The following is a 27,948-nucleotide window of genomic DNA, read 5'->3' as shown; positions in this document are numbered from 1 at the left end:
AACCACAGCACCGAAACCGCCCTCATCGCAGCCACGGACGACATCCGAGCCCTGACCGACAAGGGTGAAACCGTGGCCCTCATTCTCCTGGATCTCTCTGCAGCCTTCGACACGGTCTGCCACCGCACCCTGATAGACCGCCTCTGCAGCGCCGGCATCAGAGGCAAGGCCCTGGAATGGGTCATCTTCTTCCTCTCCGGAAGGACCCAGAGAGTCCGCCTCCCCCCCTTCAGATCCGCAGCCACGGAGATCATCTGCGGCGTACCCCAAGGATCCTCCCTCAGCCCCACCCTATTCAACGTCTACATGACCCCCCTGGCAAACATCGCACGCAAACACGGACTCGACATCATATCCTACGCCGACGACACCCAGCTCATCTTATCCCTCACCAACAACCCCACATCAGCAAGGACCAGACTGCACGACGGCATGAAGGAAGTAGCGACCTGGATGACAGACAGCCGACTGAAACTGAACACAGATAAAACGGAGGTCCTCATCCTCGGCCCTACCCCCTCCGCATGGGACGACTCCTGGTGGCCCCCCGCCCTAGGCAGCACTCCCCAACCGACCAACCACGCACGCAACCTCGGCTTCATCCTGGACTCCTCCCTCTCGATGACCAGACAGGTCAACTCGGTGACCTCAGCGTGCTTCAACACCCTCTGCATGCTCCGCAAGATCTTCCGCTGGATCCCCATCGACACCAGGATGACCGTCACCCACGCCCTCGTCACCAGCCGCCTGGACTACGGGAACACTCTGTACGCCGGCATCACCACCAAGCTGCAGAGGAAACTTCAACGGATCCAGAACGCCGCAGCACGACTCATCCTGGACATACCTCGCCACCACCACATCTCCGGACACCTGAGAAAACTCCATTGGCTCCCGGTCAACAAGAGGATCACCTTCAGACTCCTCACCCACGCACTCAAAGCCCTCTACAACCTCGGACCCAAACTCATCAACTCCCGCGTCTCCTTCTACACTCCTCCGCGCACTCTGCGCTCCACCGGTCAGGCCTTGGCAGCCGTTCCCCGCATCCGCGAAACCACCGCGGAGGAAAATCCTTCTCTTTTCTGGCAGCGAAGACCTGGAACTCCCTGCCCAGTCACCTTCGCGCCATACCCGAACACCTCCCCTTCAGAAGGCAGCTCAAGACCTGGCTCTTCGAGCACTGACCCCCTCCCCCCCAGCGCCTTGAGACTCTTATGGGTGAGTAGCGCGCTTTATAAATGTGATTGATTGATTGATTGATTGATTGGAGGTGTGAGTGTGTGTATGTTGTGTTCTGTGAATGCGTATCTGCATGTATGTATGAAAGTGTGTGCGGCTGTGTGTGTGAATGGATGTATGCATGCATGGATGCATGTGGGAATGGGTGTGTGTATGCGTGTGTGTTAATCAAGGGGGGTGTGAATGTAGAGGGGGTTTGGGGTTGAAGGGGGTTGGGGGTATCAGGAGAGGGGGTGGGTAAGACCTTTATCAGTGACAGGGAAAGGATTCCCTGTCACTGATAGTGACTACCACCATGGTTTTCATGGCAGTGAGGAAGCCACGGAAACCATGGCAGTATGGGGGGTCATTATCCTGCAGGCGCTACAGTGACGGCCGCCGGGCTGGAGATTGATATCTCCAGCCTGGTGGCTGTTACCGCCGTGGCGGTCGGTGTGGTACATTGGCGGTTTGGCTTCAGCCAGGACCATGCAGCCAAATTCAATGATAGAACGTTTGTGTGGTTAATATAGCTCTGAAGTCTGGATTCTAGGTCTGGCCTGTAATGTAATCTCTTGTGTTTGACAACTGAAAGATTCAGAAGATATGGGTACCAATATTACCTCAGCCATTCTGGGGCTTTTAGAATCATTTTGATCTTGGATTTGAGTAGTTTGACCACTAATATGGGAATTAGTGGGACAGGAGGAAAAGTGTAGACAAACAGTAGTGACTATTAGATCAAAAGAAGATAGCCTCTTGAATTGTGTTCCGCTGCCCTGGATGCTAAACCTCATAATTTTTAGTTTTTTTGCTGTGGAGAATAAACTTAATGCTGGGAAACCAATTCCTGAATGATGGTTAATACAACCTCGTTGTTTAAAACCTATTGAAATGTTTTTGTGATGTTGACTGAGGAAATCCGCCTTGTGGTTGAACCTGCCTGGAATATGTACTGCTTTAAAATTGATCCCCCTGGCTAGAGCCTAACACCACATCCTTTGAGTTTTGTTTGAAGGAATATGTGTCTTGATCTTGTTCTTCCTTGTTTGTTTGTATCATGCATTGTGGTAGAGTTGTCTGTTTGTGTTATAAAGTTGGATGGTTGCATGTAAGGTATAAATGCTTTAGCAGCAAGGTGAACAGCCTTTTGTTCAAGAAGTTGATGTGATGAGTCTTCACCATGAGGGACCATGGCCTTGGACTTTGAGATGACTGAGATGGGCTCTCCAACCTGTCAATGACGCATGTCACTGTTACTGTTTTTGGAGTTATCTTTTGAAATGGGACTCTCTTTATGAGGTTCAGCTGACTGTACTACCATGTTATTGACTGCATTACTTGAATGGTTATAAATAGATGAGCTTCCCAATTGTCTCTCTTTTGGGACTATTGACCCCCTAAACACTGTTGGAAAGATCACGTAAACAGACGTGTTTGAGACTATGTAGGTGAAAGGTGCCATGGATCCTAGGAAGGAGACAATCTGACGAGCTGTGGAGTTGCAATTGTGCTTCAGATTAAGGCCTCAAAGGCCTTTCTGCTGGAATGATGATACTCTCTCCTCCCAGGGATACAATCTTTCTGTTCTTGTCTATTATTGCTCCAATGTAGGTAAGACTTTGCACTGATTTGGCGGCTGATTCCTTCATGTTGATATTCAGACCTTGACCTCTCAATAGACTTACTGTGAGCTGGAAATCTTGTTTTGCATTTTGCTAAGTATCTGCTTTTATGAGCCAATCATCTAGATGGGGTAAACATAAATGTACTTTCTTCAAAGATGGGCTACAATCACTGCCATACATTTTGATAATGTTCTTGGGGATGATGTTAGTCTAAATGAAGGGCTGTGTATTGATAGAGAATATTACCCATCAGTAATCTTATGTATTTCCTGCGTTGAAGTACAATGGGAATGTGAAAATATGTCTCCTGTAGATCTATGGAGCAAACCCAATCAGGTGATATTGTAAAGGTTGGCTCTTTTTTAGAACTATGAAGTACCTTGAGTATGCTCCTTTGTTTTCTTGATGTGGGTAACCCCTTTGTATTGCTTTCTTGGCTAACAGGAATCAAGTTTTCTTCTGTAAGGAGGTAAGAATTTCATGCTAGGTCTGAATACTGAAAGTGTAGATTCGCTACCACAAACCTCAAATGCTTTGTGTGGTGTTTCTTTACTGGAATGTTGAAGTATGTGTCTTGACAATCTAGTGTGCACATCCAGTCTTTCTTTTCTACATCACAAAACATTTGATCAACCACTGACATACTGAGTGTTTAAATTTTTACACATTTGTTGAGAACAAGTAAGTCCAGTCTTGCTTTGTACTTTATTTTATTGCACATTTCTGTTTTAATAGGAATATTGTATTTGTTCTTAAAGTTGTAATCTAATGTTTCGATGATGATTTTGTGGGTCCAGGTGATGGGCTGACCTTTGGTATAAGCAGCAACCCAAATTCTCTATGTATAAACCCCATTTCCAAAGTTTAGAGGTTCAACTCTGCCAAGTTAGAAGATATCACCCCCCTCCACCCCCACCAGAGTAGCAAACAGAGGTGGTGAGGGTTAGTAGGTTGTCAATTTCTATTCCGAGAGGAGTGTCTTCATCCAGAATTAGACTGTCTTGCATGTGTTGACTTTTGCTTCAATAGTTTCTTCCTTTAAGGATACCTCTGTCCTTGCTGCTATTGCTGCTGTTAATAAGACAGCAAGGGTATTAAACCCTATGTATATAATACCTAGTATCCTTTGATTTGTATTGTTACTTGAGAAAACACCTCTATTTATCCAGTCCTAAAGCCTTAAGGGTCTTACTTATATCTTCATCAGAAACATTTCTTATTCAGTGTGTTGACCAAATAATCTGGTATCAGGTTAAGTTTATTAAAGTTTTTGTTAAGCATCTGGTTTCAAAGTGGGTAATCACAACCAGGGTGACCCGTGGAGCAAGACCCTTGGCAACAGCCCTGGCAATAGCCTGCAGCAGCTAGTCCTGCCCCATCAAAAGCTGCACTTATATTCTGGTTTACCACCAGGGAGACTTCATTCATCATTTCTTCAAAGAATTGTTGCCTATGTTTCAGGAGGTCATCTATTAACAAACAAATTATGTCACAGATGTCTCTCTGATACTGGTCAAGGAGAGCTATAGCACTTGACTTCTTTTTATGCTGTTGCTATAGTCTTACACACTTTGCTACTCATTAAATCTAATCTTTTGCTCATTCTTTTAGGGGAGCAGTGGTCTTTGGTGCCGATGCATGGCACTTTCTGATTGAAGTGACAATCACAAAGAGTGGGTTAGAGTCACAATCAGGAATTCAGGATTCTGTTATTTCTTTGTAGTCTTGAAATAACCACTTTAATAGTAGCTGGTGTTAGGAATTTATCATCAGCTACTTCTGAAAGTCCCACCGCCAAAGGAAGCAAGTGTCCTAGAGATGCCTTTGGTTGAAGAGTCTCAAGAATAAACTGAGCCTTCCTTTGGAATCAACCCAATCATCAATCCTGGTTATTCTTGAGACTCTTCAATCGAAAGCATGACCAGGACAGTTCAGTTTATTTGCCCTTCTCGCCAAAACACTGTGAAATGTTGCAATTACATTCACCAGCGAGATTTTTTATAGGAAAAGCAGTAGGCTTTTGGGTAAAAGATGGCTATGACCAAGATCCTGATGGTGACCTCCTTCTTTTATATTTCTCAAAAGTACAAGGGCTCCTAAATAGTGAGGTTAGTAATTCCGGCAGAGGTAATGAAGCAGGAGTGGCAGGAGATACAGTAGTACTACCCAACTGTGACAAGATGTCTATTTTGTAGGAAAGTACCATCTTGCCTGGCATGTTACCCCCATATTTCACTGTATATATGTTGTTTTAGTTGTATGTGTCACTGGGACCCTGCCAGCCAGGGCCCCAGTGCTCATAAGTATGCCCTGTGTGTGTTACCTGTGTTATGACTAACTGTCTCACTGAGGCTCTGCTATCCAGAACCTCAGTGGTTATGCTCTCTCAATTCTTTCCAAATTGTCACTAACAGGCTAGTGACCAATTTCACCAATTTACATTGGCATACTGGAACACCCTTATAATTCCCTAGTATATGGTACTGAGGTACCCAGGGTATTGGGGTTCCAGGAGATCGCTATGGGCTGCAGCATTTCTTGTGCCACCCATAGGGAGATCTGACAATTCTTACACAGGCCTGCCAGTGCAGCCTGAGTGAAATAACGTCCACGTTATTTCACAGCCATTTACCACTGCACTTAAGTAACTTATAAGTCACCTATATGTCTAACCTTTACCTGGTAAAGGTTGGGTGCTAAGTTACTTAGTGTGTGGGCACCCTGGCACTAGCCAAGGTGCTCCCACATTGTTCAGGGCAAATTCCCCGGACTTTGTGAGTGCGGGGACACCAGTACACGCGTGCACTATACATATGTCACGACATATGTATAGCGTTACAAAGGTAACTCCGAACATGGCCATGTAACATGTCTAGGATCATGGAATTGTCACCCCAATGCCATTCTGGCATTGGGGTGACAATTCCATGATCCCCCGAGTCTCTAGCTCAGACCTGGGTACTGCCAAACTACCTTTCCCGGGGTTTCACTGCAGCTGCTGCTGCTGCCAACCCCCCAGACAGGTTTCTGCCCCCCTGGGGTCCAGCCAGGCCTGGCCCAGGAAGGCAGAACAAAGGACTTCCTCAGAGAGAGGGTGTTACACCCTCTCCCTTTGGAAAAAGGTGTCAGGGCTTGTAGGAGGCTGGACTGGCTTGTAGTGAGTACCAAGGGGTACTTTCACCTTGCACCAGGCCCAGGTATCCCTTATTAGTGTAGAGGGGTGTCTAGCAGCTTAGGCTGATACAAAAGGTAGCTTAGCAGAGCAGCTTAGGCTGAACTAGGAGACGAGTGAAGCTCCTACAGTACCACTAGTGTCATATGCACAATATCATAAGAAAACACAATACACAGATATACTAAAAATAAAGGTACTTTATTTTTATGACAATATGCCAAAAGTATCTCAGTGAGTACCCTCAGTATGAGGATAGCAAATATACACAAGATATATGTACACAATAGCAAAATATGCAGTAATAGCAATAGAACACAGTGCAAACAATGTATAGTCACAATAGAATGCAATGGGGGCACATAGAGATAGGGGCAACACAAACCATATACTCTAGAAGTGGAATGCGAACCACGAATGGACCCCAAACCTATGTGACATTGTAGAGGGTCGCTGGGACTAAAAGAAAACAGTGAGGGTTAGAAAAATAGCCCACCCCAAGACCCTGAAAAGTGGGTGCAAACTGCACCTAAGTTCCCCAAAGAGCACAGAAGTCGTGATAGGGGAATTCTGCAGGAAAGACCAACACCAGCAATGCAACAATGATGAATTCCCAGACGAGAGTACCTGTGGAACAAGGGGACCAAGTCCAAAAGTCACGATCAAGTCGGGAGTGGGCAGATGCCCAGGAAATGCCAGCTGTGGGTGCAAAGAAGCTGCCACCGGATGGTAGAAGCTGAGGATTCTGCAAGAACGACAAAGGCTAAAAACTTCCCCTTTGGAGGATGGATGTCCCACGTCGTGAAGAGTCGTGCAGAAGTGTTTTCCCGCGGATAGACCGCAAACAAGCCTTGCTAGCTGCAAAGCTCGCGGTTAGGGTTTTTGGATGCTGCTGTGGCCCTGGGGGGACCAGGATGTCACCAATTGCGTGAGGGGACAGAGGGGGCGTCCAGCAAGACAAGGAGCCCACTCAGAAGCAAGCAGCACCCGCAAAAGTGCCAGAACAGGCACTACAAAGTGGAGTGAAACGGTGCTCACCCGAAGTTACACAAGAGAGTCCCACGCCGCCGGAGGACAACCCAGGAGGTTGTGCAATGCAGGTTAGAGTGCCGTGGACCCAGGCTTGGCTGTGCACAAAGGAAATCCTCGGAGAGTGCACAGGAGCCGGAGTAGCTGCAAAACACACGGTTCCCAGCAATGCAGTCCAGCATGGGGAGGCAAGGACTTAGCTCCACCAAACATGGACTGAAGAGTCACTGGACTGTGGGAGTCACTTGGACAGAGTTGCTGAGTTCAAGGGACCTCGCTCGTCGTGCTGAGAGGAGACCCAGGGGAACGGTGATGCAGTTCTTTGGTGCCTGCGGTTGCAGGGGGAAGATTCTGTCGACCCACGGGAGATTTCTTCGGAGCTTCTAGTGCAGAGAGGAGGCAGACTACCCCCACAGCATGCACCACCAGGAAAACAGTCGAGAAGGCGGCAGGATCAGAGATACAAGGTCGCAGTAGTCGTCTTTGCTACTTTGTTGCAGTTTTGCAGGCTTCCAGCACTGTCAGCAGTCGATTCCTTGGCAGAAGGTGAAGAGAGAGATGCAGAGGAACTCTGATGAGCTCTTGCATTCGTTATCTAAGGAATTCCCCAAAGCAGAGACCCTAAATAGCCAGAAAAGGAGGTTTGGCTACTTAGGAGAGAGGATAGGCTAGCAACACCTGAAGGAGCCTATCAGAAGGAGTCTCTGACGTCACCTAATGGCACCGGCCACTCAGAGCAGTCCAGTGTGCCAGCAGCACCTCTGTTTCCAAGATGGCAGAGGTCTGGAGCACACTGGAGGAGCTCTGGGCACCTCCCAGGGGAGGTGCAGGTCAGGGGAGTTGTCACTCCCCTTTCCTTTGTCCAGTTTCACGCCAGAGCAGGGCTGAGGGATCCCTGAACCGGTGCAGACTGGCTTATGCAGAGATGGGCACCATCTGTGCCCATCAAAGCATTTCCAGAGGCTGGGGGAGGCTACTCATCCCCAGCCCTGACACCTTTTTCCAAAGGGAGAGGGTGTAACACCCTCTCTCTGAGGAAGTCCTTTGTTCTGCCTTCCTGGGCCAAGCCTGGCTGGACCCCAGGAGGGCAGAAACCTGTCTGAGGGGTTGGCAGCAGCCGCAGCTGCAGTGAAACCCCGGGAAAGGCAGTTTGGCAGTACCCGGGTCTGTGCTAGAGACCCGGGGAATCATGGGATTGTCTCCCCAATACCAGGATGGCATTGGTGGGGCAATTCCATGATCTTAGACATGTTACATGGCCATATTCGGAGTTACCATTGTGAAGCTACACTTAGGTAGTGACCTATGTGTAGTGCACGGTTGTAATGGTGTCCCCGCCCTCACAAAGTCCGGGGAATTGGCCCTGAACAATGTGGGGGCACCTTGGCTAGTGCCAGGGTGCCCACACACTAAGTAACTTAGCACCCAACCTTTACCAGGTAAAGGTTAGACATATAGGTTATTTATAAGTTACTTAAGTGCAGTGTAAAATGGCTGTGAAATAACGTGGACGTTATTTCACTCAGGCTGCAGTGGCAGGCCTGTGTAAGAATGGTCAGAGCTCCCTATGGGTGGCAAAAGAAATGCTGCAGCCCATAGGGAACTCCTGGAACCCCAATACCCTGGGTACCTCAGTACCATATACTAGGGAATTATAAGGGTGTTCCAGTATGCCAATATGAATTGGTGAAATTGGTCACTAGCCTGCTAGTGACAATTTGGAAAGAAATGAGAGAGCATAACCACTGAGGTTCTGGATAGCAGAGCCTCAGTGAGACAGTTAGTCATAACACAGGTAACACATGCAGGGCACACTTATGAGCACTGGGGCCCTGGCTGGCAGGGTCCCAGTGACACATACAACTAAAACAACATATATACAGTGAAATATGGGGGTAACATGCCAGGCAAGATGGTACTTTCCTACACCCCCCCTCCCCCCCAAACGAAGGACAATAAGACTAGCCATGACCTGATGAATCTTCATTGTCTAAGTGGAAATATCTGGAGAGTCCATCTGCATTGGAGTGGGTACTCCCAGGTCTATGTTCCACTGTATAGTCCATTCCCTGTAGAAATATGGACCATCTAAACAATTTAGGGTTTTCACCTTTCATTTGTTTTAGCCAAATTAGAGGTTTGTGGTCTGTCTGAACAATGAAGTGAGTGCCAAACAGGTATGGCCTCAACTTCTTCAGTGCCCAGACCACAGCAAAAGCCTCCCTCTCTATGGCAGACCAACGCTTTTCTCTAGGGGTCAACCTTCTGCTGATAAAAGCAACAGGATGATCCTGGCCCTCAGATTTAAGTTGTGATAAGACTGCCCCTACCCCTAATTCAGATGCATCAGTTTGGACAATGAATTTTTTGGAGTAACAGGGGCTTTTCAGGACAGGTGCAGAGCACATGGCCTGCTTCAGCTCCTCAAAAGCTTTCTGACAGTTTGCTGTCCATAATACCTTCTTAGTCATTTTCTTAGATGTGAGGTCATTAAGAGGGGCTGCAATGGAGCCATAGTTCTTTATGAACCTCCTGTAGTACCCAGTGAGGCCTAAAAAGGCTCTGACCTGAGTCTGAGTTGTAGGGGGAACCCAATCTATAATAGTTTGGATTTTCCCCTGAAGTGGTGCAATCTGTTGTCCACCTACCAGGTGTCCCAGATAAACCACTTTCCCCTGCCCTATCTGGCACTTTGAAGCCTTGATAGGGAGGCCTGCCTTTTGCAGGGCCTCCAAAACGTTCCATAGGTGGACCAGGTGATCATCCCAGCTGGAGCTAAAGACAGCTATATCATCTAGATATGCTGCACTAAAAGCTTTCAGCCCTTGCAGGACTGTGTTCACCAACCTTTGAAAAGTGGCAGGTGCATTTTTCAATCCAAAAGGCATTACTGTGAATTGGTAATGGCCTTCAATGGTTGAAAATGCAGTTTTTGCTTTTGCATCTTCTGATAACTTGATCTGCCAATACCCTGCAGTCAAATCAAAAGTGCTTAGATACTTGGCAGATGCCAGTGTATCTATTAGCTCATCTGCCCTGGGTATAGGGTGAGCATCAGTTTTGGTTACCTGGTTGAGATCTCTGTAGTCTACACAAAACCGCATTTCCTTCTTTCCATCCTTGGAATGTGGTTTTGGTACAAGTACCACAGGAGAGGCCCATGGACTTTCAGAGTGCTCAACCACTCCCAGTTCAAGCATTTTCTGTACTTCTTGCTTTATGCAGTCTCTGACATGGTCAGGCTGCCTATAGATATTTTTGACAGGCAAGCTGTCTCCAGTATCTATAGTGTGCTCACACCAAGAAGTGGTGCCTGGCACAGTAGAGAAGAGTTCAGAAAACTGACCCAGGAGATTTATGCAGTGGTGTGAGAAGGTAGCCTCTTTCTAGCCTTGTTACCCCCACTTTTGGCCTGTTTGTGAGTGTATGTCAGGGTGTTTGTCACTGTTTTCACTGTCTCACTAGGATCCTGATAGCCAGGCCTCAGTGCTCATAGTGAAAACACTATGTTTTCAGTATGTTTGTTATGTGTCACTGGGATCCTGCTGGTCAGGACCCCAGTGCTCATAGGTTTGTGGCCTATATGTATGTGTCACTGGGACCCTGTCACACAGGGCCCCACTGCTCATAGGTGTGCATGTATATGTTCCCTGTGTGGTGCCTAACTGTCTCACTGAGGCTCTGCTAACCAGAACCTCAGTGGTTATGCTCTCTCATTTATTTCAAATTGTCACTAACAGGCTAGTGACCAATTTTACCAATTTACATTGGCTTACTGGAACACCCTTATAATTCCCTAGTATATGGTACTGAGGTACCCAGGGTATTGGGGTTCCAGGAGATCCCTATGGGCTGCAGCATTTCTTTTGCCACCCATAGGGAGCTCTGACAATTCTTACACAGGCATGCCGCTGCAGCCTGAGTGAAATAACGTCCACGTTATTTCACAGCCATTTTACACTGCACTTAAGTAACTTATAAGTCACCTATATGTCTAACCTTAACCTGGTAAAGGTTAGGTGCAAAGTTACTTAGTGTGAGGGCACCCTGGCACTAGCCAAGGTGCCCCCACATTGTTCAGAGCCAATTCCCTGAACTTTGTGAGTGCGGGGACACCATTACACGCGTCCACTACATATAGGTCACTACCTATATGTAGCTTCACAATGGTAACTCCGAATATGGCCATGTAACATGTCTATGATCATGGAATTGCCCCCTCTATGCCATCCTGGCATAGTTGGCACAATCCCATGATCCCAGTGGTCTGTAGCACAGACCCTGGTACTGCCAAACTGCCCTTCCTGGGGTTTCACTGCAGCTGCTGCTGCTGCCAACCCCTCAGACAGGCAGCTGCCCTCCTGGGGTCCAGCCAGGCCTGGCCCAGGATGGCAGAACAAAGAACTTCCTCTGAGAGAGGGTGTGACACCCTCTCCCTTTGGAAAATGGTGTGAAGGCAGGCGAGGAGTAGCCTCCCCCAGCCTCTGGAAATGCTTTGTTGGGCACAGAGGTGCCCAATTCTGCATAAGCCAGTCTACACCGGTTCAGGGGACCCCTTAGCCCTGCTCTGGCGTGAAACTGGACAAAGGAAAGGGGAGTGACCACTCCCCTGACCTGCACCTCCCCTGGGAGGTGTCCAGAGCTCCTCCAGTGTGCTCCAGACCTCTGCCATCTTGGAAACAGAGGTGCTGCTGGCACACTGGACTGCTCTGAGTGGCCAGTGCCACCAGGTGACGTCAGAGACTCCTTGTGATAGGCTCCTTCAGGTGTTGCTAGCCTATCCTCTCTCCTAGGTAGCCAAACCTTCTTTTCTGGCTATTTAGGGTCTCTGTCTTTGGGGAAACTTTAGATAACGAATGCATGAGCTCAGCCGAGTTCCTCTGCATCTCTCTCTTCACCTTCTGATAAGGAATCGACTGCTGACCGCGCTGGAAGCCTGCAAACCTGCAACATAGTAGCAAAGACGACTACTGCAACTCTGTAACGCTGATCCTGCCGCCTTCTCGACTGTTTTCCTGCTTGTGCATGCTGTGGGGGTAGCCTGCCTCCTCTCTGCACCAGAAGCTCCGAAGAAATCTCCCGTGGGTCGACGGAATCTTCCCCCTGCAACCACAGGCACCAAAAAGCTGCATTACCGGTCCCTTGGGTCTCCTCTCAGCACGACGAGCGAGGTCCCTCGAATCCAGCGACTCTGTCCAAGTGACCCCCACAGTCCAGTGACTCTTCAGTCCAAGTTTGGTGGAGGTAAGTCCTTGCCTCCCCACGCTAGACTGCATTGCTGGGAACCGTGTGTTTTGCAGCTACTCCGGCTCCTGTGCACTCTCCGAGGATTTCCTTTGTGCACAGCCAAGCCTAGGTCCACGGCACGCTAACCTGCATTGCACAACCTCCTGAGTTGTCCTCCGGCGGCGTGGGACTCTCTGTGTAACTTCGGGTGAGCACCGTTTCACTCCACTTCGTAGTGCCTGTTCTGGCACTTCTGCGGGAGCTGTTTGCTTTTGAGTGGGCTCCTTGTCTTGCTGGACGCCCCCTCTGTCCCCTCACGCAATTGGTGACATCCTGGTCCCCCCTGGGCCACAGCAGCATCCAAAAACCCTAACCGCAATCTTTGCAGCTAGCAAGGCTTGTTTGCAGTCTTTCTGCAGGAAAATACTTCTGCATGACTCTTCACAACGTGGGACATCCATCCTCCAAAGGGGAAGTTTCTAGCATTTGTCGTTCTTGCAGAATCCTCAGCTTCTACCATCCGGTGGCAGCTTCTTTGCACCCACAGTTGGCATTTCCTGGGCATTTGCCCACTCCCGACTTGATCGTGACTTTTGGACTTGGTCCCCTTGTTCCACAGGTACTCTCGTCTGGAAATCCATCGTTGTTGCATTGCTGGTGTTGGTCTTTCCTGCAGAATTCCCCTATCACGACTTCTGTGCCCTGGTTGGTACTGAACCAAAACAGCCTTCTGGTCATGCCATTGCTTTTGGAGCTCTTGGCTGGCCTGAAGGCTTTTAATGGCCTTTTTCTTGTACTCAGCCATCCTAGATCTTAGGCCGAGTACATAGTCCACTATGTCTTGCTTAGGAGCTTTTAAAGGTTGTTCCCAACCCTCCTTAACAAGTGTCAGAGGACCTCTCACAGGGTGACCAAATAGGAGTTCAAAGGGGCTGAAGCCCACTCCTTTGTGGGGTACCTCCCTGTAAGCAAAAAGGAGGCAAGGTAATAGGATATCCCATCTCCTGCGGAGTTTTTCAGGGAGTCCCATTATCATACCTTTGAGATTTCTTCGGAGCTTCTAGTGCAGAGAGGAGGCATACTACCCCCACAGCATGCACCACCAGGAAAACAGTCGAGAAGGCGGCAGGATCAGCGTTACAAGGTCACAGTAGTCATCTTTGCTACTTTGTTGCAGTTTTGCAGGCTTCCAGCACGGTCAGCAGTCGATTCCTTGGCAGAAGGTGAAGAGAGAGATGCAGAGGAACTCTGATGAGCTCTTGCATTAGTTATCTAAGGAATTCCCCAAAGCAGAGACCCTAAATAGCCAGAAAAGGAGGTTTGGCTACTTAGGAGAGAGGATAGGCTAGCAACACCTGAAGGAGCCTATCAGAAGGAGTCTCTGACGTCACCTGCTGGCACCGGCCACTCAGAGCAGTCCAGTGTGCCAGCAGCACCTCTGTTTCCAAGATGGCAGAGGTCTGGAGCACACTGGAGGAGCTCTGGGCACCTCCCAGGGGAGGTGCAGGTCAGGGGAGTGGTCACTCCCCTTTCCTTTGTCCAGTTTCGCGCCAGAGCAGGGCTGAGGGATCCCTGAACCGGTGCAGACTGGCTTATGCAGAGATGGGCACCATCTGTGCCCATCAAAGCATTTCCAGAGGCTGGGGGAGGCTACTCCTCCCCAGCCCTGACACCTTTTTCCAAAGGGAGAGGGTGTAACACCCTCTCTCTGAGGAAGTCCTTTGTTCTGCCTTCCTGGGCCAAGCCTGGCTGGACCCCAGGATGGCAGAAACCTGTCTGAGGGGTTGGCAGCAGCTGCAGTGAAACCCCGGGAAAGGCAGTTTGGCAGTACCCGGGTCTGTGCCAGAGACCCGGGGAATCATGGGATTGTCTCCCCAATACCAGGATGGCATTGGTGGGGCAATTCCATGATCTTAGACATGTTACATGGCCATATTCGGAGTTACCATTGTGAAGCTACACTTAGGTAGTGACCTATGTGTAGTGCACGCATGTAATGGTGTCCCCGCACTCACAAAGTCCGGGGAATTGGCCCTGAGCAATGTGGGGGCACCTTGGCTAGTGCCAGGGTGCCCACACACTAATTAACTTAGCACCCAACCTTTACCAGGTAAAGGTTAGACATATAGGTGACTTATAAGTTACTTAAGTGCAGTGTAAAATGGCTGTGAAATAACGTGGACGTTATTTCACTCAGGCTGCAGTGGCAGGCCTGTGTAAGAATGGTCAGAGCTCCCTATGGGTGGCAAAAGAAATGCTGCAGCCCATAGGGGTCTCCTGGAACCCCAATACCCTGGGTACCTCAGTACCATATATTAGGGAATTATAAGGGTGTTCCAGTATGCCAATATGAATTGGTGAAATTGGTCACTAGCCTGCTAGTGACAATTTGGAAAGAAATGAGAGAGCATAACGACTGAGGTTCTGGATAGCAGAGCCTCAGTGAGACAGTTAGTCATAACACAGGTAACACATACAGGGTACACTTATGAGCACTGGGGCCCTGGCTGGCAGGGTCTCAGTGACACATACAACTAAAACAACATATATACAGTGAAATATGGGGGTAATATGCCAGGCAAGATGGTACTTTCCTACAGGGCTGGGGAGGAGTAGCCTCCCCCAGCCTCTGGAAATGCTTTGATGCGCACAGATGGTGCCCATCTCTACATAAGCCAGTCTGCACCGGTTCAGGGATCCCTCAGCCATGCTCTGGCGCAAAACTGGACAAAGGAAAGGGGAGTGACCACTCCCCTGACCTGCACCTCCCCTGGGAGGTGCCCAGAGCTCCTCCAGTGTGCTCCAGACCTCTGCCATCTTGGAAACAGAGGTGCTGTTAGCACACTGGACTGCTCTGAGTGGCCAGTACCAGCAGGTGACGTCAGAGACTCCTCCTGATAGGCTCCTTCAGGTGTTGCTAGCCTATCCTCTCTCCTAGGTAGCCAAATCTCCTTTTCTGGCTATTTAGGGTCTCTGCTTTAGGGAATTCCTTAGATAACGAATGCAAGAGCTCATCAGAGTTCCTCTGCATCTCTCTCTTCACCTTCTGCCAAGGAATCGACTGCTGACCGCGCTGGAAGCCTGCAAAACTGCAACAAAGTAGCAAAGACGACTACTGCGACCTTGTAACGCTGATCCTGCCGCCTTCTCGACAGTTTTCCTGGTGGTGCATGCTGTGGGGGTAGTCTGCCTCCTCTCTGCACTAGAAGCTCCGAAGAAATCTGCCGTGGGTCGACGGAATCTTCCCCCTGCAACCGCAGGCACCAAAGAACTGCATCACCGGTCCTCTGGGTCTCCTCTCAGCACGACGAGCGAGGTCCCTTGAACTCAGCAACTCTGTCCAAGTGACTCCCACAGTCCAGTGACTCTTCAGTCCAAGTTTGGTGGAGGTAAGTCCTTGCCTCCCCACGCTTGACTGCATTGCTGAGAACCGCGTGTTTTGCAGCTACTCCGGCTCCTGTGCACTCTTCCAGGATTTCCTTTGTGCACAGCCAAGCCTGGGTCCCCGGCACTCTAACCTGCATTGCACGACCTCCTGAGTTGTCCTCCGGATTCGTGGGACCCTCTTGTGCAACTTCGGGTGAGCTCCAGTTCACTCCACTTCGTAGTGCCTGTTCCGGCACTTCTGCGGGTGCTGCTTGCTTCTGAGTGGGCTCTTTGTCTTGCTGGACGCCCCCTCTGTCTCCTCACGCAAATTGGTGACATCCTGGTCCCTCCTGGACCACAGCAGCATCCAAAAACCCTAACCGCGACCCTTGCAGCTAGTAAGGCTTGTTTGCGGTCTTTCTGCACGGAAACACCTCTGCACGACTCTTCACGACGTGGGACATCCATCCTCCAAAGGGGAAGTTTCTAGCCCTTGTCGTTCTTGGAGAATCCACAGCTTCTACCATCCTTTAGCAGCTTCTTTGCACCCACAGTTGGCATTTCCTGGGCATCTGCCCACTCCCGACTTGATCGTGGCTTTTGGACTTGGTCCCCTTGTTCCACAGGTACTCTCGTCTGGAAATCCATCATTGTTGCATTGCTGGTGTTGGTCTTTCCTGCAGAATTCTCCTATCACGACTTCTGTGCTCTTTGGGGAACTTAGGTGCACTTTGCACCCACTTTTCAGGGTCTTGGGGTGGGCTATTGTTCTAACCCTCACTGTTTTCTTACAGTCCCAACGACCCTCTACAAGGTCACATAGGTTTGGGGTCCATTCGTGGTTCGCATTCCACTTCTAGAGTATATGGTTTGTGTTGCCCCTATCCCTATGTGCCCCCATTGCATTCTATTGTGACTATACATTGCTTGCACTGTTTTCTATTGCTATTACTGCATATTTTGGTATTGTGTACATATATCTTGTGTATATTTGCTATCCTCATACTGAGGGTATTCACTGAGATACTTTGGCATATTGTCATAAAAGTAAAGTACCTTTATTTTTAGTATATCTGTGTATTGTGTTCTCTTATGATATTGTGCATGTGACACTAGTGGTACTGTAGGAGCTTCACTCGTTTCCTAGTTCAGCCTAAGCTGCTCTGCTAAGCTACCTTTTCTATCAGCCTAAGCTGCTAGACACCCCTCTACACTAATAAGGGATACCAGGGCCTGGTGCAAGGTGTAAGTACCCCTTGGTACTCACTACAAGCCAGTCCAGCCTCCTACATATTTTGACACCATTTTCGGTTTTGGCATCAGTGTTGGCAACTTTGGCAATGGCATGGTGCATGGTCGAGGAGGAGAGGGACGTAGGGAGTTTGTAGTGGGTCTTCTAATGGAATTACGTACTATGGTTCTAGTGGTCTTAGTGTGTCCTCTTTGGACAGTCTCAGCCTCTTTTAAGAAGTAGGTATACATGTAAAGGATGAAACCCGAGGAGTGATTATAGGAGATTCCAGTTTTGGTGAATGGATTGAGGAATGGATTAAATAAATGAATGCTGTAGGAGAGTAAAAAAAAAAGAAATGTTTTGACATGAATGGAAATGGTCTTGATATTAAATGGTGCTTTTTTACCCCTGTTGATGCCGTTGACTACAATCTGCGCCTATTCTACATCAAGGATGCTGAAGGATTTGTCATTGAGTCCTTGTCTGTCAGTTTCTAAAGCCTCAATGTCGACTCTATTATTGCCCTGCATTGCCTCATCAATGATGAACCTTACCTCAATGGCGAACATGCTGACACTGAGGCTTTCCACGTCGAGATCTTCAATGCCAAACGGACGTGACATCTGGAGTTTTGGGGTTTTCTTTAGTCTTTTCTCCTCTACTCAGATCCTTCTCTTGGGAAGTATTTTTGAATTGTAGGCATCTTGTGGGGCAGAGGTGGGGCAGGATGACTTCTCAATCTTAAGCTTGCCTCTCTCTTTCTTCTACACCTTGTCTCCAAACGTCCCCCCTGAGCCTGATGCCTTCTCTGTCTTTTGTCCTTTTGGTGTTTTTTTTTCTTTGCCAGAACTCACATTCCTCATTAAATGGGTATACACACCACACAGACTTTGTGAGTGTCTGAGACTGTATTTTCCCAGTTATATGATAGACACTCCAAGAAAAGTGAAAGCAATATGCCAGACAAATTAGTCAAATCTTCAGAATAACAGATTCCTCAGCAGATTGTATGCACAGATGTTAAGGAAAATAGAAAACAGTCAATTTGCGAGGAAGAACCTTCTAAAAAACAGAGGTGTGAAAATCTTAAGGTGTTCTAGGATACTTCTTTCAAAAGACAGAAAAGGACTAACAGAGAGAGGCAACTGCCAGTGAGGTACATCGTGGCTAGTGAGCTACTGGATTCCTAAAGGTGCAGCAGTCTTTTTTTTCACAGTTTTACATTGAAAGATTTTCAGGCTGCACTTTTCTCTCAATGTTAGACAGATTTACATGTTTAAAATTAAAAATGCCACAATATCGTTTTAAATGACTCTTTTGAGCATTTTTCGGTCTACATTTTAGGACAATCTTGCCTTCCATAGGCTCCTGAAGGGTGCTTCACCTCAAATATGGACAAATGGATATGTGTACTTTGCAGATACTGTAATATGGGCAAATATGAATTTAAAGTGTTCCAGGAACCACACATGCAGCTGGAAATTATCCTAAAGTTTATGACTATCAATGAATATCCTACAATGTAGAAATTCCTCATCCTAGTGAAAGAAAGAAATGACCCATTCAAGTTGTTTGTCTATATAACTGCAGTGCCTATGAGATGTGGCCCAATAGCTGGAGCTGCAGACTTCGAAACTGGGGAACCAGGTTCAATTCGTGGTGCCAGCTGTACATCTGTGATTTTGGGCAAATCACTTAATTTCCCCTGTGCATTTAAGAAACAAAGAACTTGACCTTGTGTAATTTAATGTGGTGATCATGTAAACAGTTCTCATGTCTTTGGGTTACATTTGCCCTACATAAAACTGCATTCTTACCCCAATTGAGTTATATTATTAGTATTGAGTGAAAGGGGATTAAATTGTCAATTTTCTTCTGCTTCTATAATATTTTTAGAGGAATGGGGAAAACACACACACAAATGGAGGACTTAGAAAGGAGTTGATAAAGAGAAGAATGAGGTGACATGAGAGGAGAACAGAAAAATAAAAGAAATACAAAATTGGAGAGAGAGAGGGAGAGTCAAAAGTTGCATGAAAACACCAAGGCCCAGATTTATACTCTGCTTGCGCTGAATTAGCGTAATTTTTTACGCTAATTCAGTGCAAACTTAACTCCATATTTATATTTTGGCGCTAGACTAGTCTAGCACCAAAATATTGGAGTTAAAGTCATTTTTTGGATGCGTGAAACCACCTTGCGTCAATGCGATGCAAGGTGGGTGTTCCCATTTAAAAATGACTTTAAGGCCATAGCGCCTTATTTATCCTCCTATGCAAAAATGGTGCATGGGAGGGAGGCGGACCTAAATAATGGCGCTAAGCCTGCTAAGAGCCATTATTTAACGCCTAGGTGGGGGCAGGCATTAGGGGACCTGTGGACCCATTTCCATGGTCAAACACCATGGAAAGAGCCCACAGGTGCCCTCCCCAAGCCCCAGAAACACCACCACCCACACCAGAGGGACACCACAGGATGGGGGATACCATCCCAAGTAAGTATGGGTAAGTAGAGGTAAGTATTTTATTATTATTTTTGAAGTGCCATTGGGGGCCCTGAAATGGGTGCCCCTACATGGCACTGGGTACTATGGCCATGCCCAGGGGATCCTTGTCCTGTGTGCTGGGCATTGGGGTGGTGGGCATGACTCCTGTCTTTTATAAGACAGAAGTCATGTGGTATGGATGGTTTTGCGTCAAGAAATGATGCTAGGCTGGTTAGAGTCATCCTTCTTTTACTCTAACCCTCCCATACCGCTACCCACACCCACCCACCCGGCTAATGTCATTTTCCATGATGTTATCCCTCCTTTTGCTCCGGAATGCACCATTCCATAAATTTTGTGCCCAGCTGGCATCCTGGAATGGCGCAAGCCAGGAAACCTGCTTTAGTCATGGGTTCTAATGCAGAGTCATTTGTATCCTGGAAGAAGTGCAGAATCTGCTGGAGAATCCAGTAGTTTATTTTTCTTAACCGTAGAGCACCAGTGCATTCTCCTGGTTTTAACATTTTATACGGAAATCTGAGGATTTCCCATTATAACACAACTTGAAATCAGGGCTTAGACCTGTCCATGGTTAAAAGCAAAAAAGGCCCCTTAATTTCCCTGGCTCACTTCTAGAGGGATAAGGCACTGGAGGTGATTGCAATTCAAAAACAATGATCCACTGAAACTATTGTTAGGCTGCTCCTGGGGCTGCCGTCCAGTCCACTTTTTGCTCCAACCATTGACTGGTGCCCAGGAAGCGCTGCATCTCCTGCACCTTGCATCCGGACAGGCTTGCTGTAGTGTCAGAGGGCTGCCACTTTCTGCCTTCACCCACTTTTTGGCAGCCAGGTCCGCTGGTGCAGTTCCTTACCACAGTGTTGATCTCCATGAGAAAGTCTGTGTAGGCCATTACTCCTTTTTAGTTTTTTTTCCCCCAGAATTCCTCTGATAGGAGTTCTAGGAAGGATATAAACTTCCCAATGGCAATCATCATTTATTCTCAGAGCCTGTCTCGACCTTATATAAATTCCCCATCTGCCGTTCCATCACTTACTGTCTCTGGCTAAATAAGGTGAGGAAATAGATTACTCCTTGCAGGCAATGCCTTGGGTAATGATCACAGTGTTTCCTCGTGCCTGACATTTCCCTGGTGTTTTCACGGTGTTGCCAGTACTTTAGCAGCATTGGGAAGACACTTAAGTCTTGTGTCACACCCTTGTAGTCATGGCTTGTTTTTTTGGCAACCTGCACAAGCTGAAGGAGTTCCTAAATTCCCTGTCTATGTTTTTTGCCTTCTGTCTTGGTCAGTTTATCCAAGTTCAGGCTAAAGTAGGATATCTAATAAGTGCCCTGTCAGGACCACCATTAACCGGGCGACCCCTCTAGTAGTCACTCGTGATCTTTGCTTATCCAATCAAGCCACTTTTCTGACTGCCTTCAAACTGATGTTTCAAAGACCAGATCTAGAACACTGAGACAAAGACAGCAAGAAGGACACACATCCTAACCTACATAACCGATTACGCCAACAGGCCAGCCAGACATCTTGGGTGGAAAAAACCCTTATAGCCTTGTTCCATAGTTGGTGAAGGAGAGATTAAGGAAGAGTTGCTTCATTTGTTTGACCTGCATTCTTTTTGTATCTCATGGATCAAGCCTTGCCTTATTAACTGAATGTTGCCTGCAAGAAAGTAAATCAGAGAAACAGAAGACCCAGATACCTCCTATGACCAGTAGGCTGCAATTTTCTGGTTAAAAGGAGGAAGTACCTTCTGATGAGCCATCAACTCTGTCTAGAGTAGAGCCCATGCAGATAGGGGTGGCCCGTGGATCCCTTTCTGAGACAGAGAGAATAATGTTGCAGATGTGGTTTATTTACGTACTGTGTGTTTTGCAGACACTTAATTGGATTTTTGCTCAGTTCGTCCTCAAAGGCCTTTGGGAAACACCAGGCCCTGTCCCTTGTAAAGGGAAGACGGACAGGAACACTTGAAATCCCCTTGTTTGGGTTACGGGAGATTCCTATGTTCCGCATTCCCTTTTGCCAGACCTGTAGGATTACAAGAGAGGATGAGAACAAAGGTCTTTAACTGGGCTTAAGAAAGGTACATTGCTGGAATTCAGAAGAAACCCTAAGAACAGTTTCAGGCCATTAATGGTTATGTCTTAACATTTGGTCTCTCTGAAACGCCCCCAACGACCACGCCCGCAACCTCGGCGTCATCTTAGACTCATTGCTCTCAATGGACCGACAGGTGAGCGCCGTCTCATCAGGTTGCTTCCACACTCTGCGCATGCTTCGAAAAATCTACAAGTGGATCCCTACGGAAGCCAGAAGGACAGTCACCCAGGCCCTCGTCAGCAGCCTCCTCAACTACGGCAATGCACTCTACGCCGGAACCACCGCCAAGACCCAGAAAAGACTACAACGCATCCAGAACGCCACTGCCTGTCTCATCAAGAACGCACGACAACACAGCCACACCTCCGCCCTTCTGACAGGCCTACACTGGCTGCCTATCGACAAGAGAATCTCCTTCAAGCTCCTGAGCGACGCCTATAAGGCCCTACACGACGACAGACCAGCCTACCTCAACTACAGACTCTCTTTCTACACTCCCGCCAGACAACTCCACTCCGCCGACCAGGCCCTCGCCAACATCCCCCGCATCCGGAAAACCACAGCCGGAGGAAGATCCTTCTCCCACATCGCCGCCAAGACCTGGAACACCCTCCCCATCCACCTTAGGCTTTCCCCCACCCTGTCACAGTTCAGGAAGGACCTTAAGACCTGGCTCTTCGACTGATCCTCAGAACCCTCCTCCCTGACCTCCCCCAGCGCCTTGAGACTCTCATGGGTGAGTAGCCCCACTTTACAAATCTCTGATTGATTGATTGGTCCAGTCAAAGAAATGATGGTTTCCTTAAGACAAATCTTTGGTAAACATAAGGAAATGAAATCCGTTGACCTCATTTTATCATCAAATTATGTTGCTATACTTGGGATAGAAACACAACATAAATGTATCCAGTTTGTGGGTAACGCAATTGGTGCCATGGTCCATTGACCGAATACCCACAAAAATCTCTTATTCTTGAAAACAACCTTTTGTTTTAACAACAAGAAGCCTCACGCCCCTTACCCAATGGTTTGGGGTGTGGGCTACAATGCCCACTCAGGGAGGAGTTCTTCAATTTGTTTACCCTATCTGAACTATTGAGTGTGGGTGGGGATAGCAGAGTGTAATGTGACCAAATGTGCAAATTAAAAAAATACCTCTTGGTGGAGTAAAATAAATGCTTCTTTATTAATCATCCCCAAGGAGTATATTAAAATTTGTCATACTTGGGTCAAAATGTTTCTGCCAAACGAATACCCTACTTCTAGGTGTGTGGCATTTATTAGGACCTAACTCGTATCATATCACTCTGCAATATGATGGAAGATATGAGAACATAGTGAAGGTTTTTTCTCCAATACCTGGGTTTTGTTCTCTTTTTCAGGTGACAACATTGGTGAATATTTCCACAATTGGAGTGGCATACTGGTTGTATGATTTTTAATTTGTATCACAGACTTTGCCCACAGAGTGAATTAATAAAGACGCCTTGGGAAGGTACTGATGATTTTTAAACTTGCACAGTAGATCCCGCATTCCACTACCCAGAGAAGTACCCATTGCTAACATAGGCAACCCACTCGCCACTAGACCATTCTCTGGCGAGTGTGTTGGGAGAGGGGAAAATGAAGAAGCATGACAGGGGGTGTGTGAGGCCTCACCTTCCAATGTTGTATGAACCACTGGTCCTTGTATATAGGATAACATGCAGGTATTTAGCATTCCCTAGAATATCTAAATAAAAAGGTCCTCAGGAAAAAGCGCATAATGATCTTGACATACTGGGCCACTCTGTTCTTTTGGTAATTTAGACTGTGGCGAGGGAGGATCCAGGGGAGGCCTGCACAATATTGCTTCTTGTTCCCTCAATCACAACATTTGGAATAATATAGTCTAGGATAGGAGTGCAGTTACTTCATCCTTTGTCTGTGCCACTGGAACCGTAGCACACTATCTCTATGGACCTCACTGTTGCTATGCCTCCATCTGAAGGAAATCTAGTCATCATGGTTAACACTTATTCATTTTCTAAAATGGATCATTTCACAGCTTTAAAGAAACTACCTTCTGCCAAGAAACTGGATCATTTTTTAGTTTTGGTTGCATGGATTGGCACAAATCATGATTTCTGATTTTGGGCCCAAGTATGTTTCTTGCTTTTGTATATCTTTTTGTAAATCCCTTCAGATGGTTGTGGCATTATCTTCTGATGTGCATGCGTAAACCAATGGTCACATCGAACAACTTAATCAGGGTCTTAGACAATATCTTTGTTTTTACAATAACAAATAAGTGACTGGTTGTCATTTCTAGCCTTGGCTGAATTTTCCTACAATAATTCTGTTTGTAGTGTTACTCAGTCCTCATTCTTTTTTTGTCTTCATATTCTTCATCCTAGAATGTTTTCCATACCTCCTGCTGCTAGTTTTGTTAGGCAGCTACAAACCATCAGACATAACGTTCTGTCTCATCTGCAGGATTCTAAGAGAAGGATGAAGCCAATGCCCATCGTAAACCTTCCCCTACCTTTAGGGTTGAGGATGGAGTTTGGTAATCTTCTAAGGTTTTGTCAGCTCATCTCTCTTTGAATAAATTCAAATGTCTGTTTTATTAGTTTTTCAAATTCATTCAAATCATAAACCCTGTGACCTTCAAACTTAAGTTACCACTTAATTGGAAAATTCAACCTATGTTACACTCTTTTAATTGAACTCGCATCATGTGGATCCCATTTGATGCCTGTTTTCTTGGCCTCTGCCTAAATTGGTGTACAATGTATCAAAGTTTGAAAAAGGCTTCAGTTTCTGATTCACTGGAAAGGATATCTGCCTAGCAAAAAACTCAGAAAGAACCGTCCTCAGGTCATGCTCCAGTTCTAGTCCGACATTTTTTAAAGGAATTTCCAGGCAAACCTGGAGCTTCGGGAAGGGAGCATAAAACTGTGCCTCTCCAGCAGCCACCATCCAGCCTGGCTGTTTTTTCAATCCCTAGCCTTTGGTGAGCGGGACATGCTTCTCTCTCTGCACCTTGTGTGAAGGGAACCTCACCACAGCTCTGGTGGCCTGCTGCTTTATCTCACTCAACTTTAGGCGGCAGGCCCACTGATGCAGTTCTATCTCGCAGTGTTTCTGTCCCTAGGGAAGACTGTGTTGGGCATCTCTCCTCCTTCATTGTTCTTCACAGAATTTCTCTGACAGGAGTTCTAGGAAAGAAATAAAGAATAAGAATAATAAGAATAATGGAATAAATATTCCAGAGTATATATGAATTCCCCACATGGCATTAAGGGGGTCATTACGACCTCGGAGGTCTTTTTGCAAGACCGCAGAGGGACCGCCGTGCGGAAGACCGCCTGTACAGGCGGTTTGCCGCTCGGCGTATTATGACTGTTGGCTGCTCTCCATCGTCATTCCGACGGAGAGCCGCCAACAGCCATACTTGCGGGCGGCGGGCAAGTGGAGGTTGCTCCACCTCCAACGCCACGCCAACAGAACACCGCCCAGCGAATCACGTCCTGTGATTCGCCGTGGCGGTGTGGGGTCGGCGGAGCTGCCCCCATGGCTCCCGCCCCCTCCCAGGTGATCGACGGACCAGGTAAGTTGATCGTCCATTAGGGGAGGCGGGTGGGGGGTGTTTGGGTGTTGTGTGCGTGCATGAGGGTGTGCGTGTGTGTATGTAGAGGGGGTGTGTGAGTGTGTGTATGCTTGCAGGGGTGTTGTGTGTATGGGAATGAGGGTGTGTATGTCTGTGGGTATGTCTCTATGGATGTGTGCATGTATGTTTGAATGTGGGTGTGCGTGTCTGACCGTGTGTGTGGATGTAGGCATGTATGTCGGGTGTGTGCGTGTGTGTGTTGGTGGTGCCTGCATGCATGTCGGTGTGTGAGTAATGTTATGTTGGGGGTGGGGAGGGGGGGCCCTGCCACCTTTGGGTGGTGGCAGGGGTGGTGGGGGGTGTAGGGGAGGGAGTCGGGGTGGGGGAGACCCCTATCAGTGCCAGGGAAGGAATTCCCTGGCACTGATAGTGCTTACTGCTGGAAATCCATGGCGGTAAGCCGGGTCCAAATACCGCCGGCGGTATACTGTCGGCCGCCGGGCTGGAGACCCAGGTCTCCAGCCCTGCGGTCGTCTCAGCCCTGGCGGGCGGGACGGAGAACCGGCGGTTGACCATGGCGGTCATAATACACCAATGTAAGACCGCGAGCCTGTTGACGGTCTTACCGCCGGTTCTCCGCCATCCGCCAGGGTTGTAATGACCCCCAATATCACTTCCCGTCTCTGGCTGTATAGGGGGAGGACATTTTCTATTCCTTGCGTCAAAACACTTCTTGGCCATTTTACAAAAAACAGGTCACTTCTGATAGTTACTTCATTACCTGGAAAAAATGCTCTCTTGAACTCATTATCAATTGACTCTCAAAGTATCACAAATAAAGCAGTGAAATGTCACACATATATGCACTGAAAACCTGTAAATGTCATGCAAAAACAAACTGAAAACATGGCAGCTATGTTTAATAAATCTGCCCCTAGGTCTTGTACCCCACAGTCAAACAAAAGGAGCTACAGAACCTCTCACCTAGTTTAAGGAGGGAATAAAATGATAGTTCTGGACTAGGGTACTAACTTTGATTCCACAGAAATATGCTGGAGCTTTCCTATCCCAAATACAATACAGCTCGACAAGAGACATCCCAAGGGGACAGAATAAACTACCGTTGAATGCATCCAAAAGGGGATAGTAAATGATATCAGTGGCTGTCACACTCTCAATGTCCACTAATTGGCCATATTTGGTTGGGCAAAGTTGTACTGCCTTCTAATAACCCAGGCCCAGTAGGGGTGAGACAGGGCCGGCTTTAGCGCTGTTGGCGCCCGGTGCGTCAATGATTTTTGGTGCCTCCCCAAGACGACCTTCTCTGCAAATTCCCTCACTGACACCGTCCAACAGTGACTCACGTCTTTCTGTAGCCCATCTGTAACATACATTTTATTTTATTTTTATATAGCCCTACTCATAGTTCTCTCACACTCAGTTCTGTGATCTGCATGGTACACATTTTTTTGGAGAAGGCACATTAACCCTCTGTGCTACTTTGTGACGGGACAAAACTGCCACTAGACCAAATTCATCACCCCAGCAGGAACATTCATCCCAGTCATAGTTACCTGAAAACTGCTAGACATGCAAGGAACTCTGAAGCAAGTGCGTTAAGACCGAGTTATTTTAAACACAAGGTGAGCGCCAGGTCCCGGTACACCACTCGCACCGCCCTAAAGCCTGCCCTGGGATGAGAAGAGAAGCAGGAGAAAAGTGGCTGAGGGAGGACAGAGTTTAAGCAAAGGGTGTTACACAAGTAGAGACGTAAAGTTCAGCTTTTGATTGCAAACGCTGATAATGCTAAAGCTCAATAAACACATTTAAATCTAACCTAAATATTTATTTTAGAAATGGCATTTTACGATAGGAAATATTTTAGAAACATAATTTTTTTAAGAAAAGGGTTCTGTGATACACTAGAGTTCACGACTGTTAAGGCAAATAGTATAACACTGAATATGAATTATAATACAAAGTATCAAAAGTAGTGGGAAATTATTAAAGAAATGCTGTTAATAAAGGAAATACCTTTAGCACTTTAGACCGACAGGCATTTAAGATATTAATGGTTGCTCGACAACTGGGACCTTTTATTTGTTCGATAAGGTAATTGAATTTTGTAGACATGCGTTTCCAGTGTTCTAATTCAGTCAGTGGGCCTGCATCATCAGCTTCCTTTCGTATCTGTTCACTTTCAAGTAAAACCTGAAATTAAATCAATATTTTTTTACTTATGCCGGTGTTCGCCAAGCTGTTTAACAAAGATTATCAATTATGACTGACCCCCTCCAAAAAAACATACCTTTCAAAACGCAACATTAAATAACATGAAAGGCAAGTAAGAAAAATTACTTACTTGTTAGTTCTTCACTAAGTCCTTCCTCCTAGTTATAAACATAGTGAAGAATACTTTACCAAGAGACAGTTCTTTCAAATTTAGCATGTTTGTGAGACATCTATTTGCAGACTATGAAGGTCATTTTCTCATTAAAAAATGCAATTTCAATTGTGAATGCCATTGGTGTGAAACTGGGGGAGCGGGGGTGGGGTATTAAAAATACCTGTTAAGAGACATTTTCAATGAAAAAACATAAAGATAATATAAAGTTGAGCTGGATAGGTTGCCAGTTTAAGAAGCCAAACACAGTAAGCTGCATAGCAAAGTAGTAATCTGCTGAAATATACCTGCACTGCACTGGCAGTTACTTCTGTTCATACTGACAGAAAAGCATGATCCTGGTCTTGCACGAATAGCCATACAGATGCTACAGCTAGGAAGAGTCATACATACCACCATGTGTCCCTTATTAAAAAATAGGATGTTGACCAATCATAACGTGATTCTCCCATGAAAGCAATCTACA

General features: G+C 47.1%; 1 protein-coding gene across 1 annotated transcript in view; it reads right to left on the bottom strand.

The window, feature by feature from the left end:
• The window catches only part of DNAH8 (dynein axonemal heavy chain 8), a 9,979,189-nt gene that overhangs the window by 8,993,320 nt on the left and 957,921 nt on the right, over positions 1-27,948 (bottom strand). The window contains exon 5 of the mRNA XM_069236651.1: positions 27,113-27,289. Within this exon, the coding sequence (XP_069092752.1) occupies positions 27,113-27,289 (177 nt within the window). The remainder of the gene's footprint in view (positions 1-27,112; positions 27,290-27,948) is intronic.

The sequence above is a fragment of the Pleurodeles waltl genome, chromosome 5 (genome assembly GCF_031143425.1).
Source record: "Pleurodeles waltl isolate 20211129_DDA chromosome 5, aPleWal1.hap1.20221129, whole genome shotgun sequence".
NCBI lineage: Eukaryota > Metazoa > Chordata > Amphibia > Caudata > Salamandridae > Pleurodeles > Pleurodeles waltl.
The sequence above is the reverse complement of the archived record's forward strand: the minus strand, read 5'-3'. Positions and strand labels throughout refer to the sequence as shown.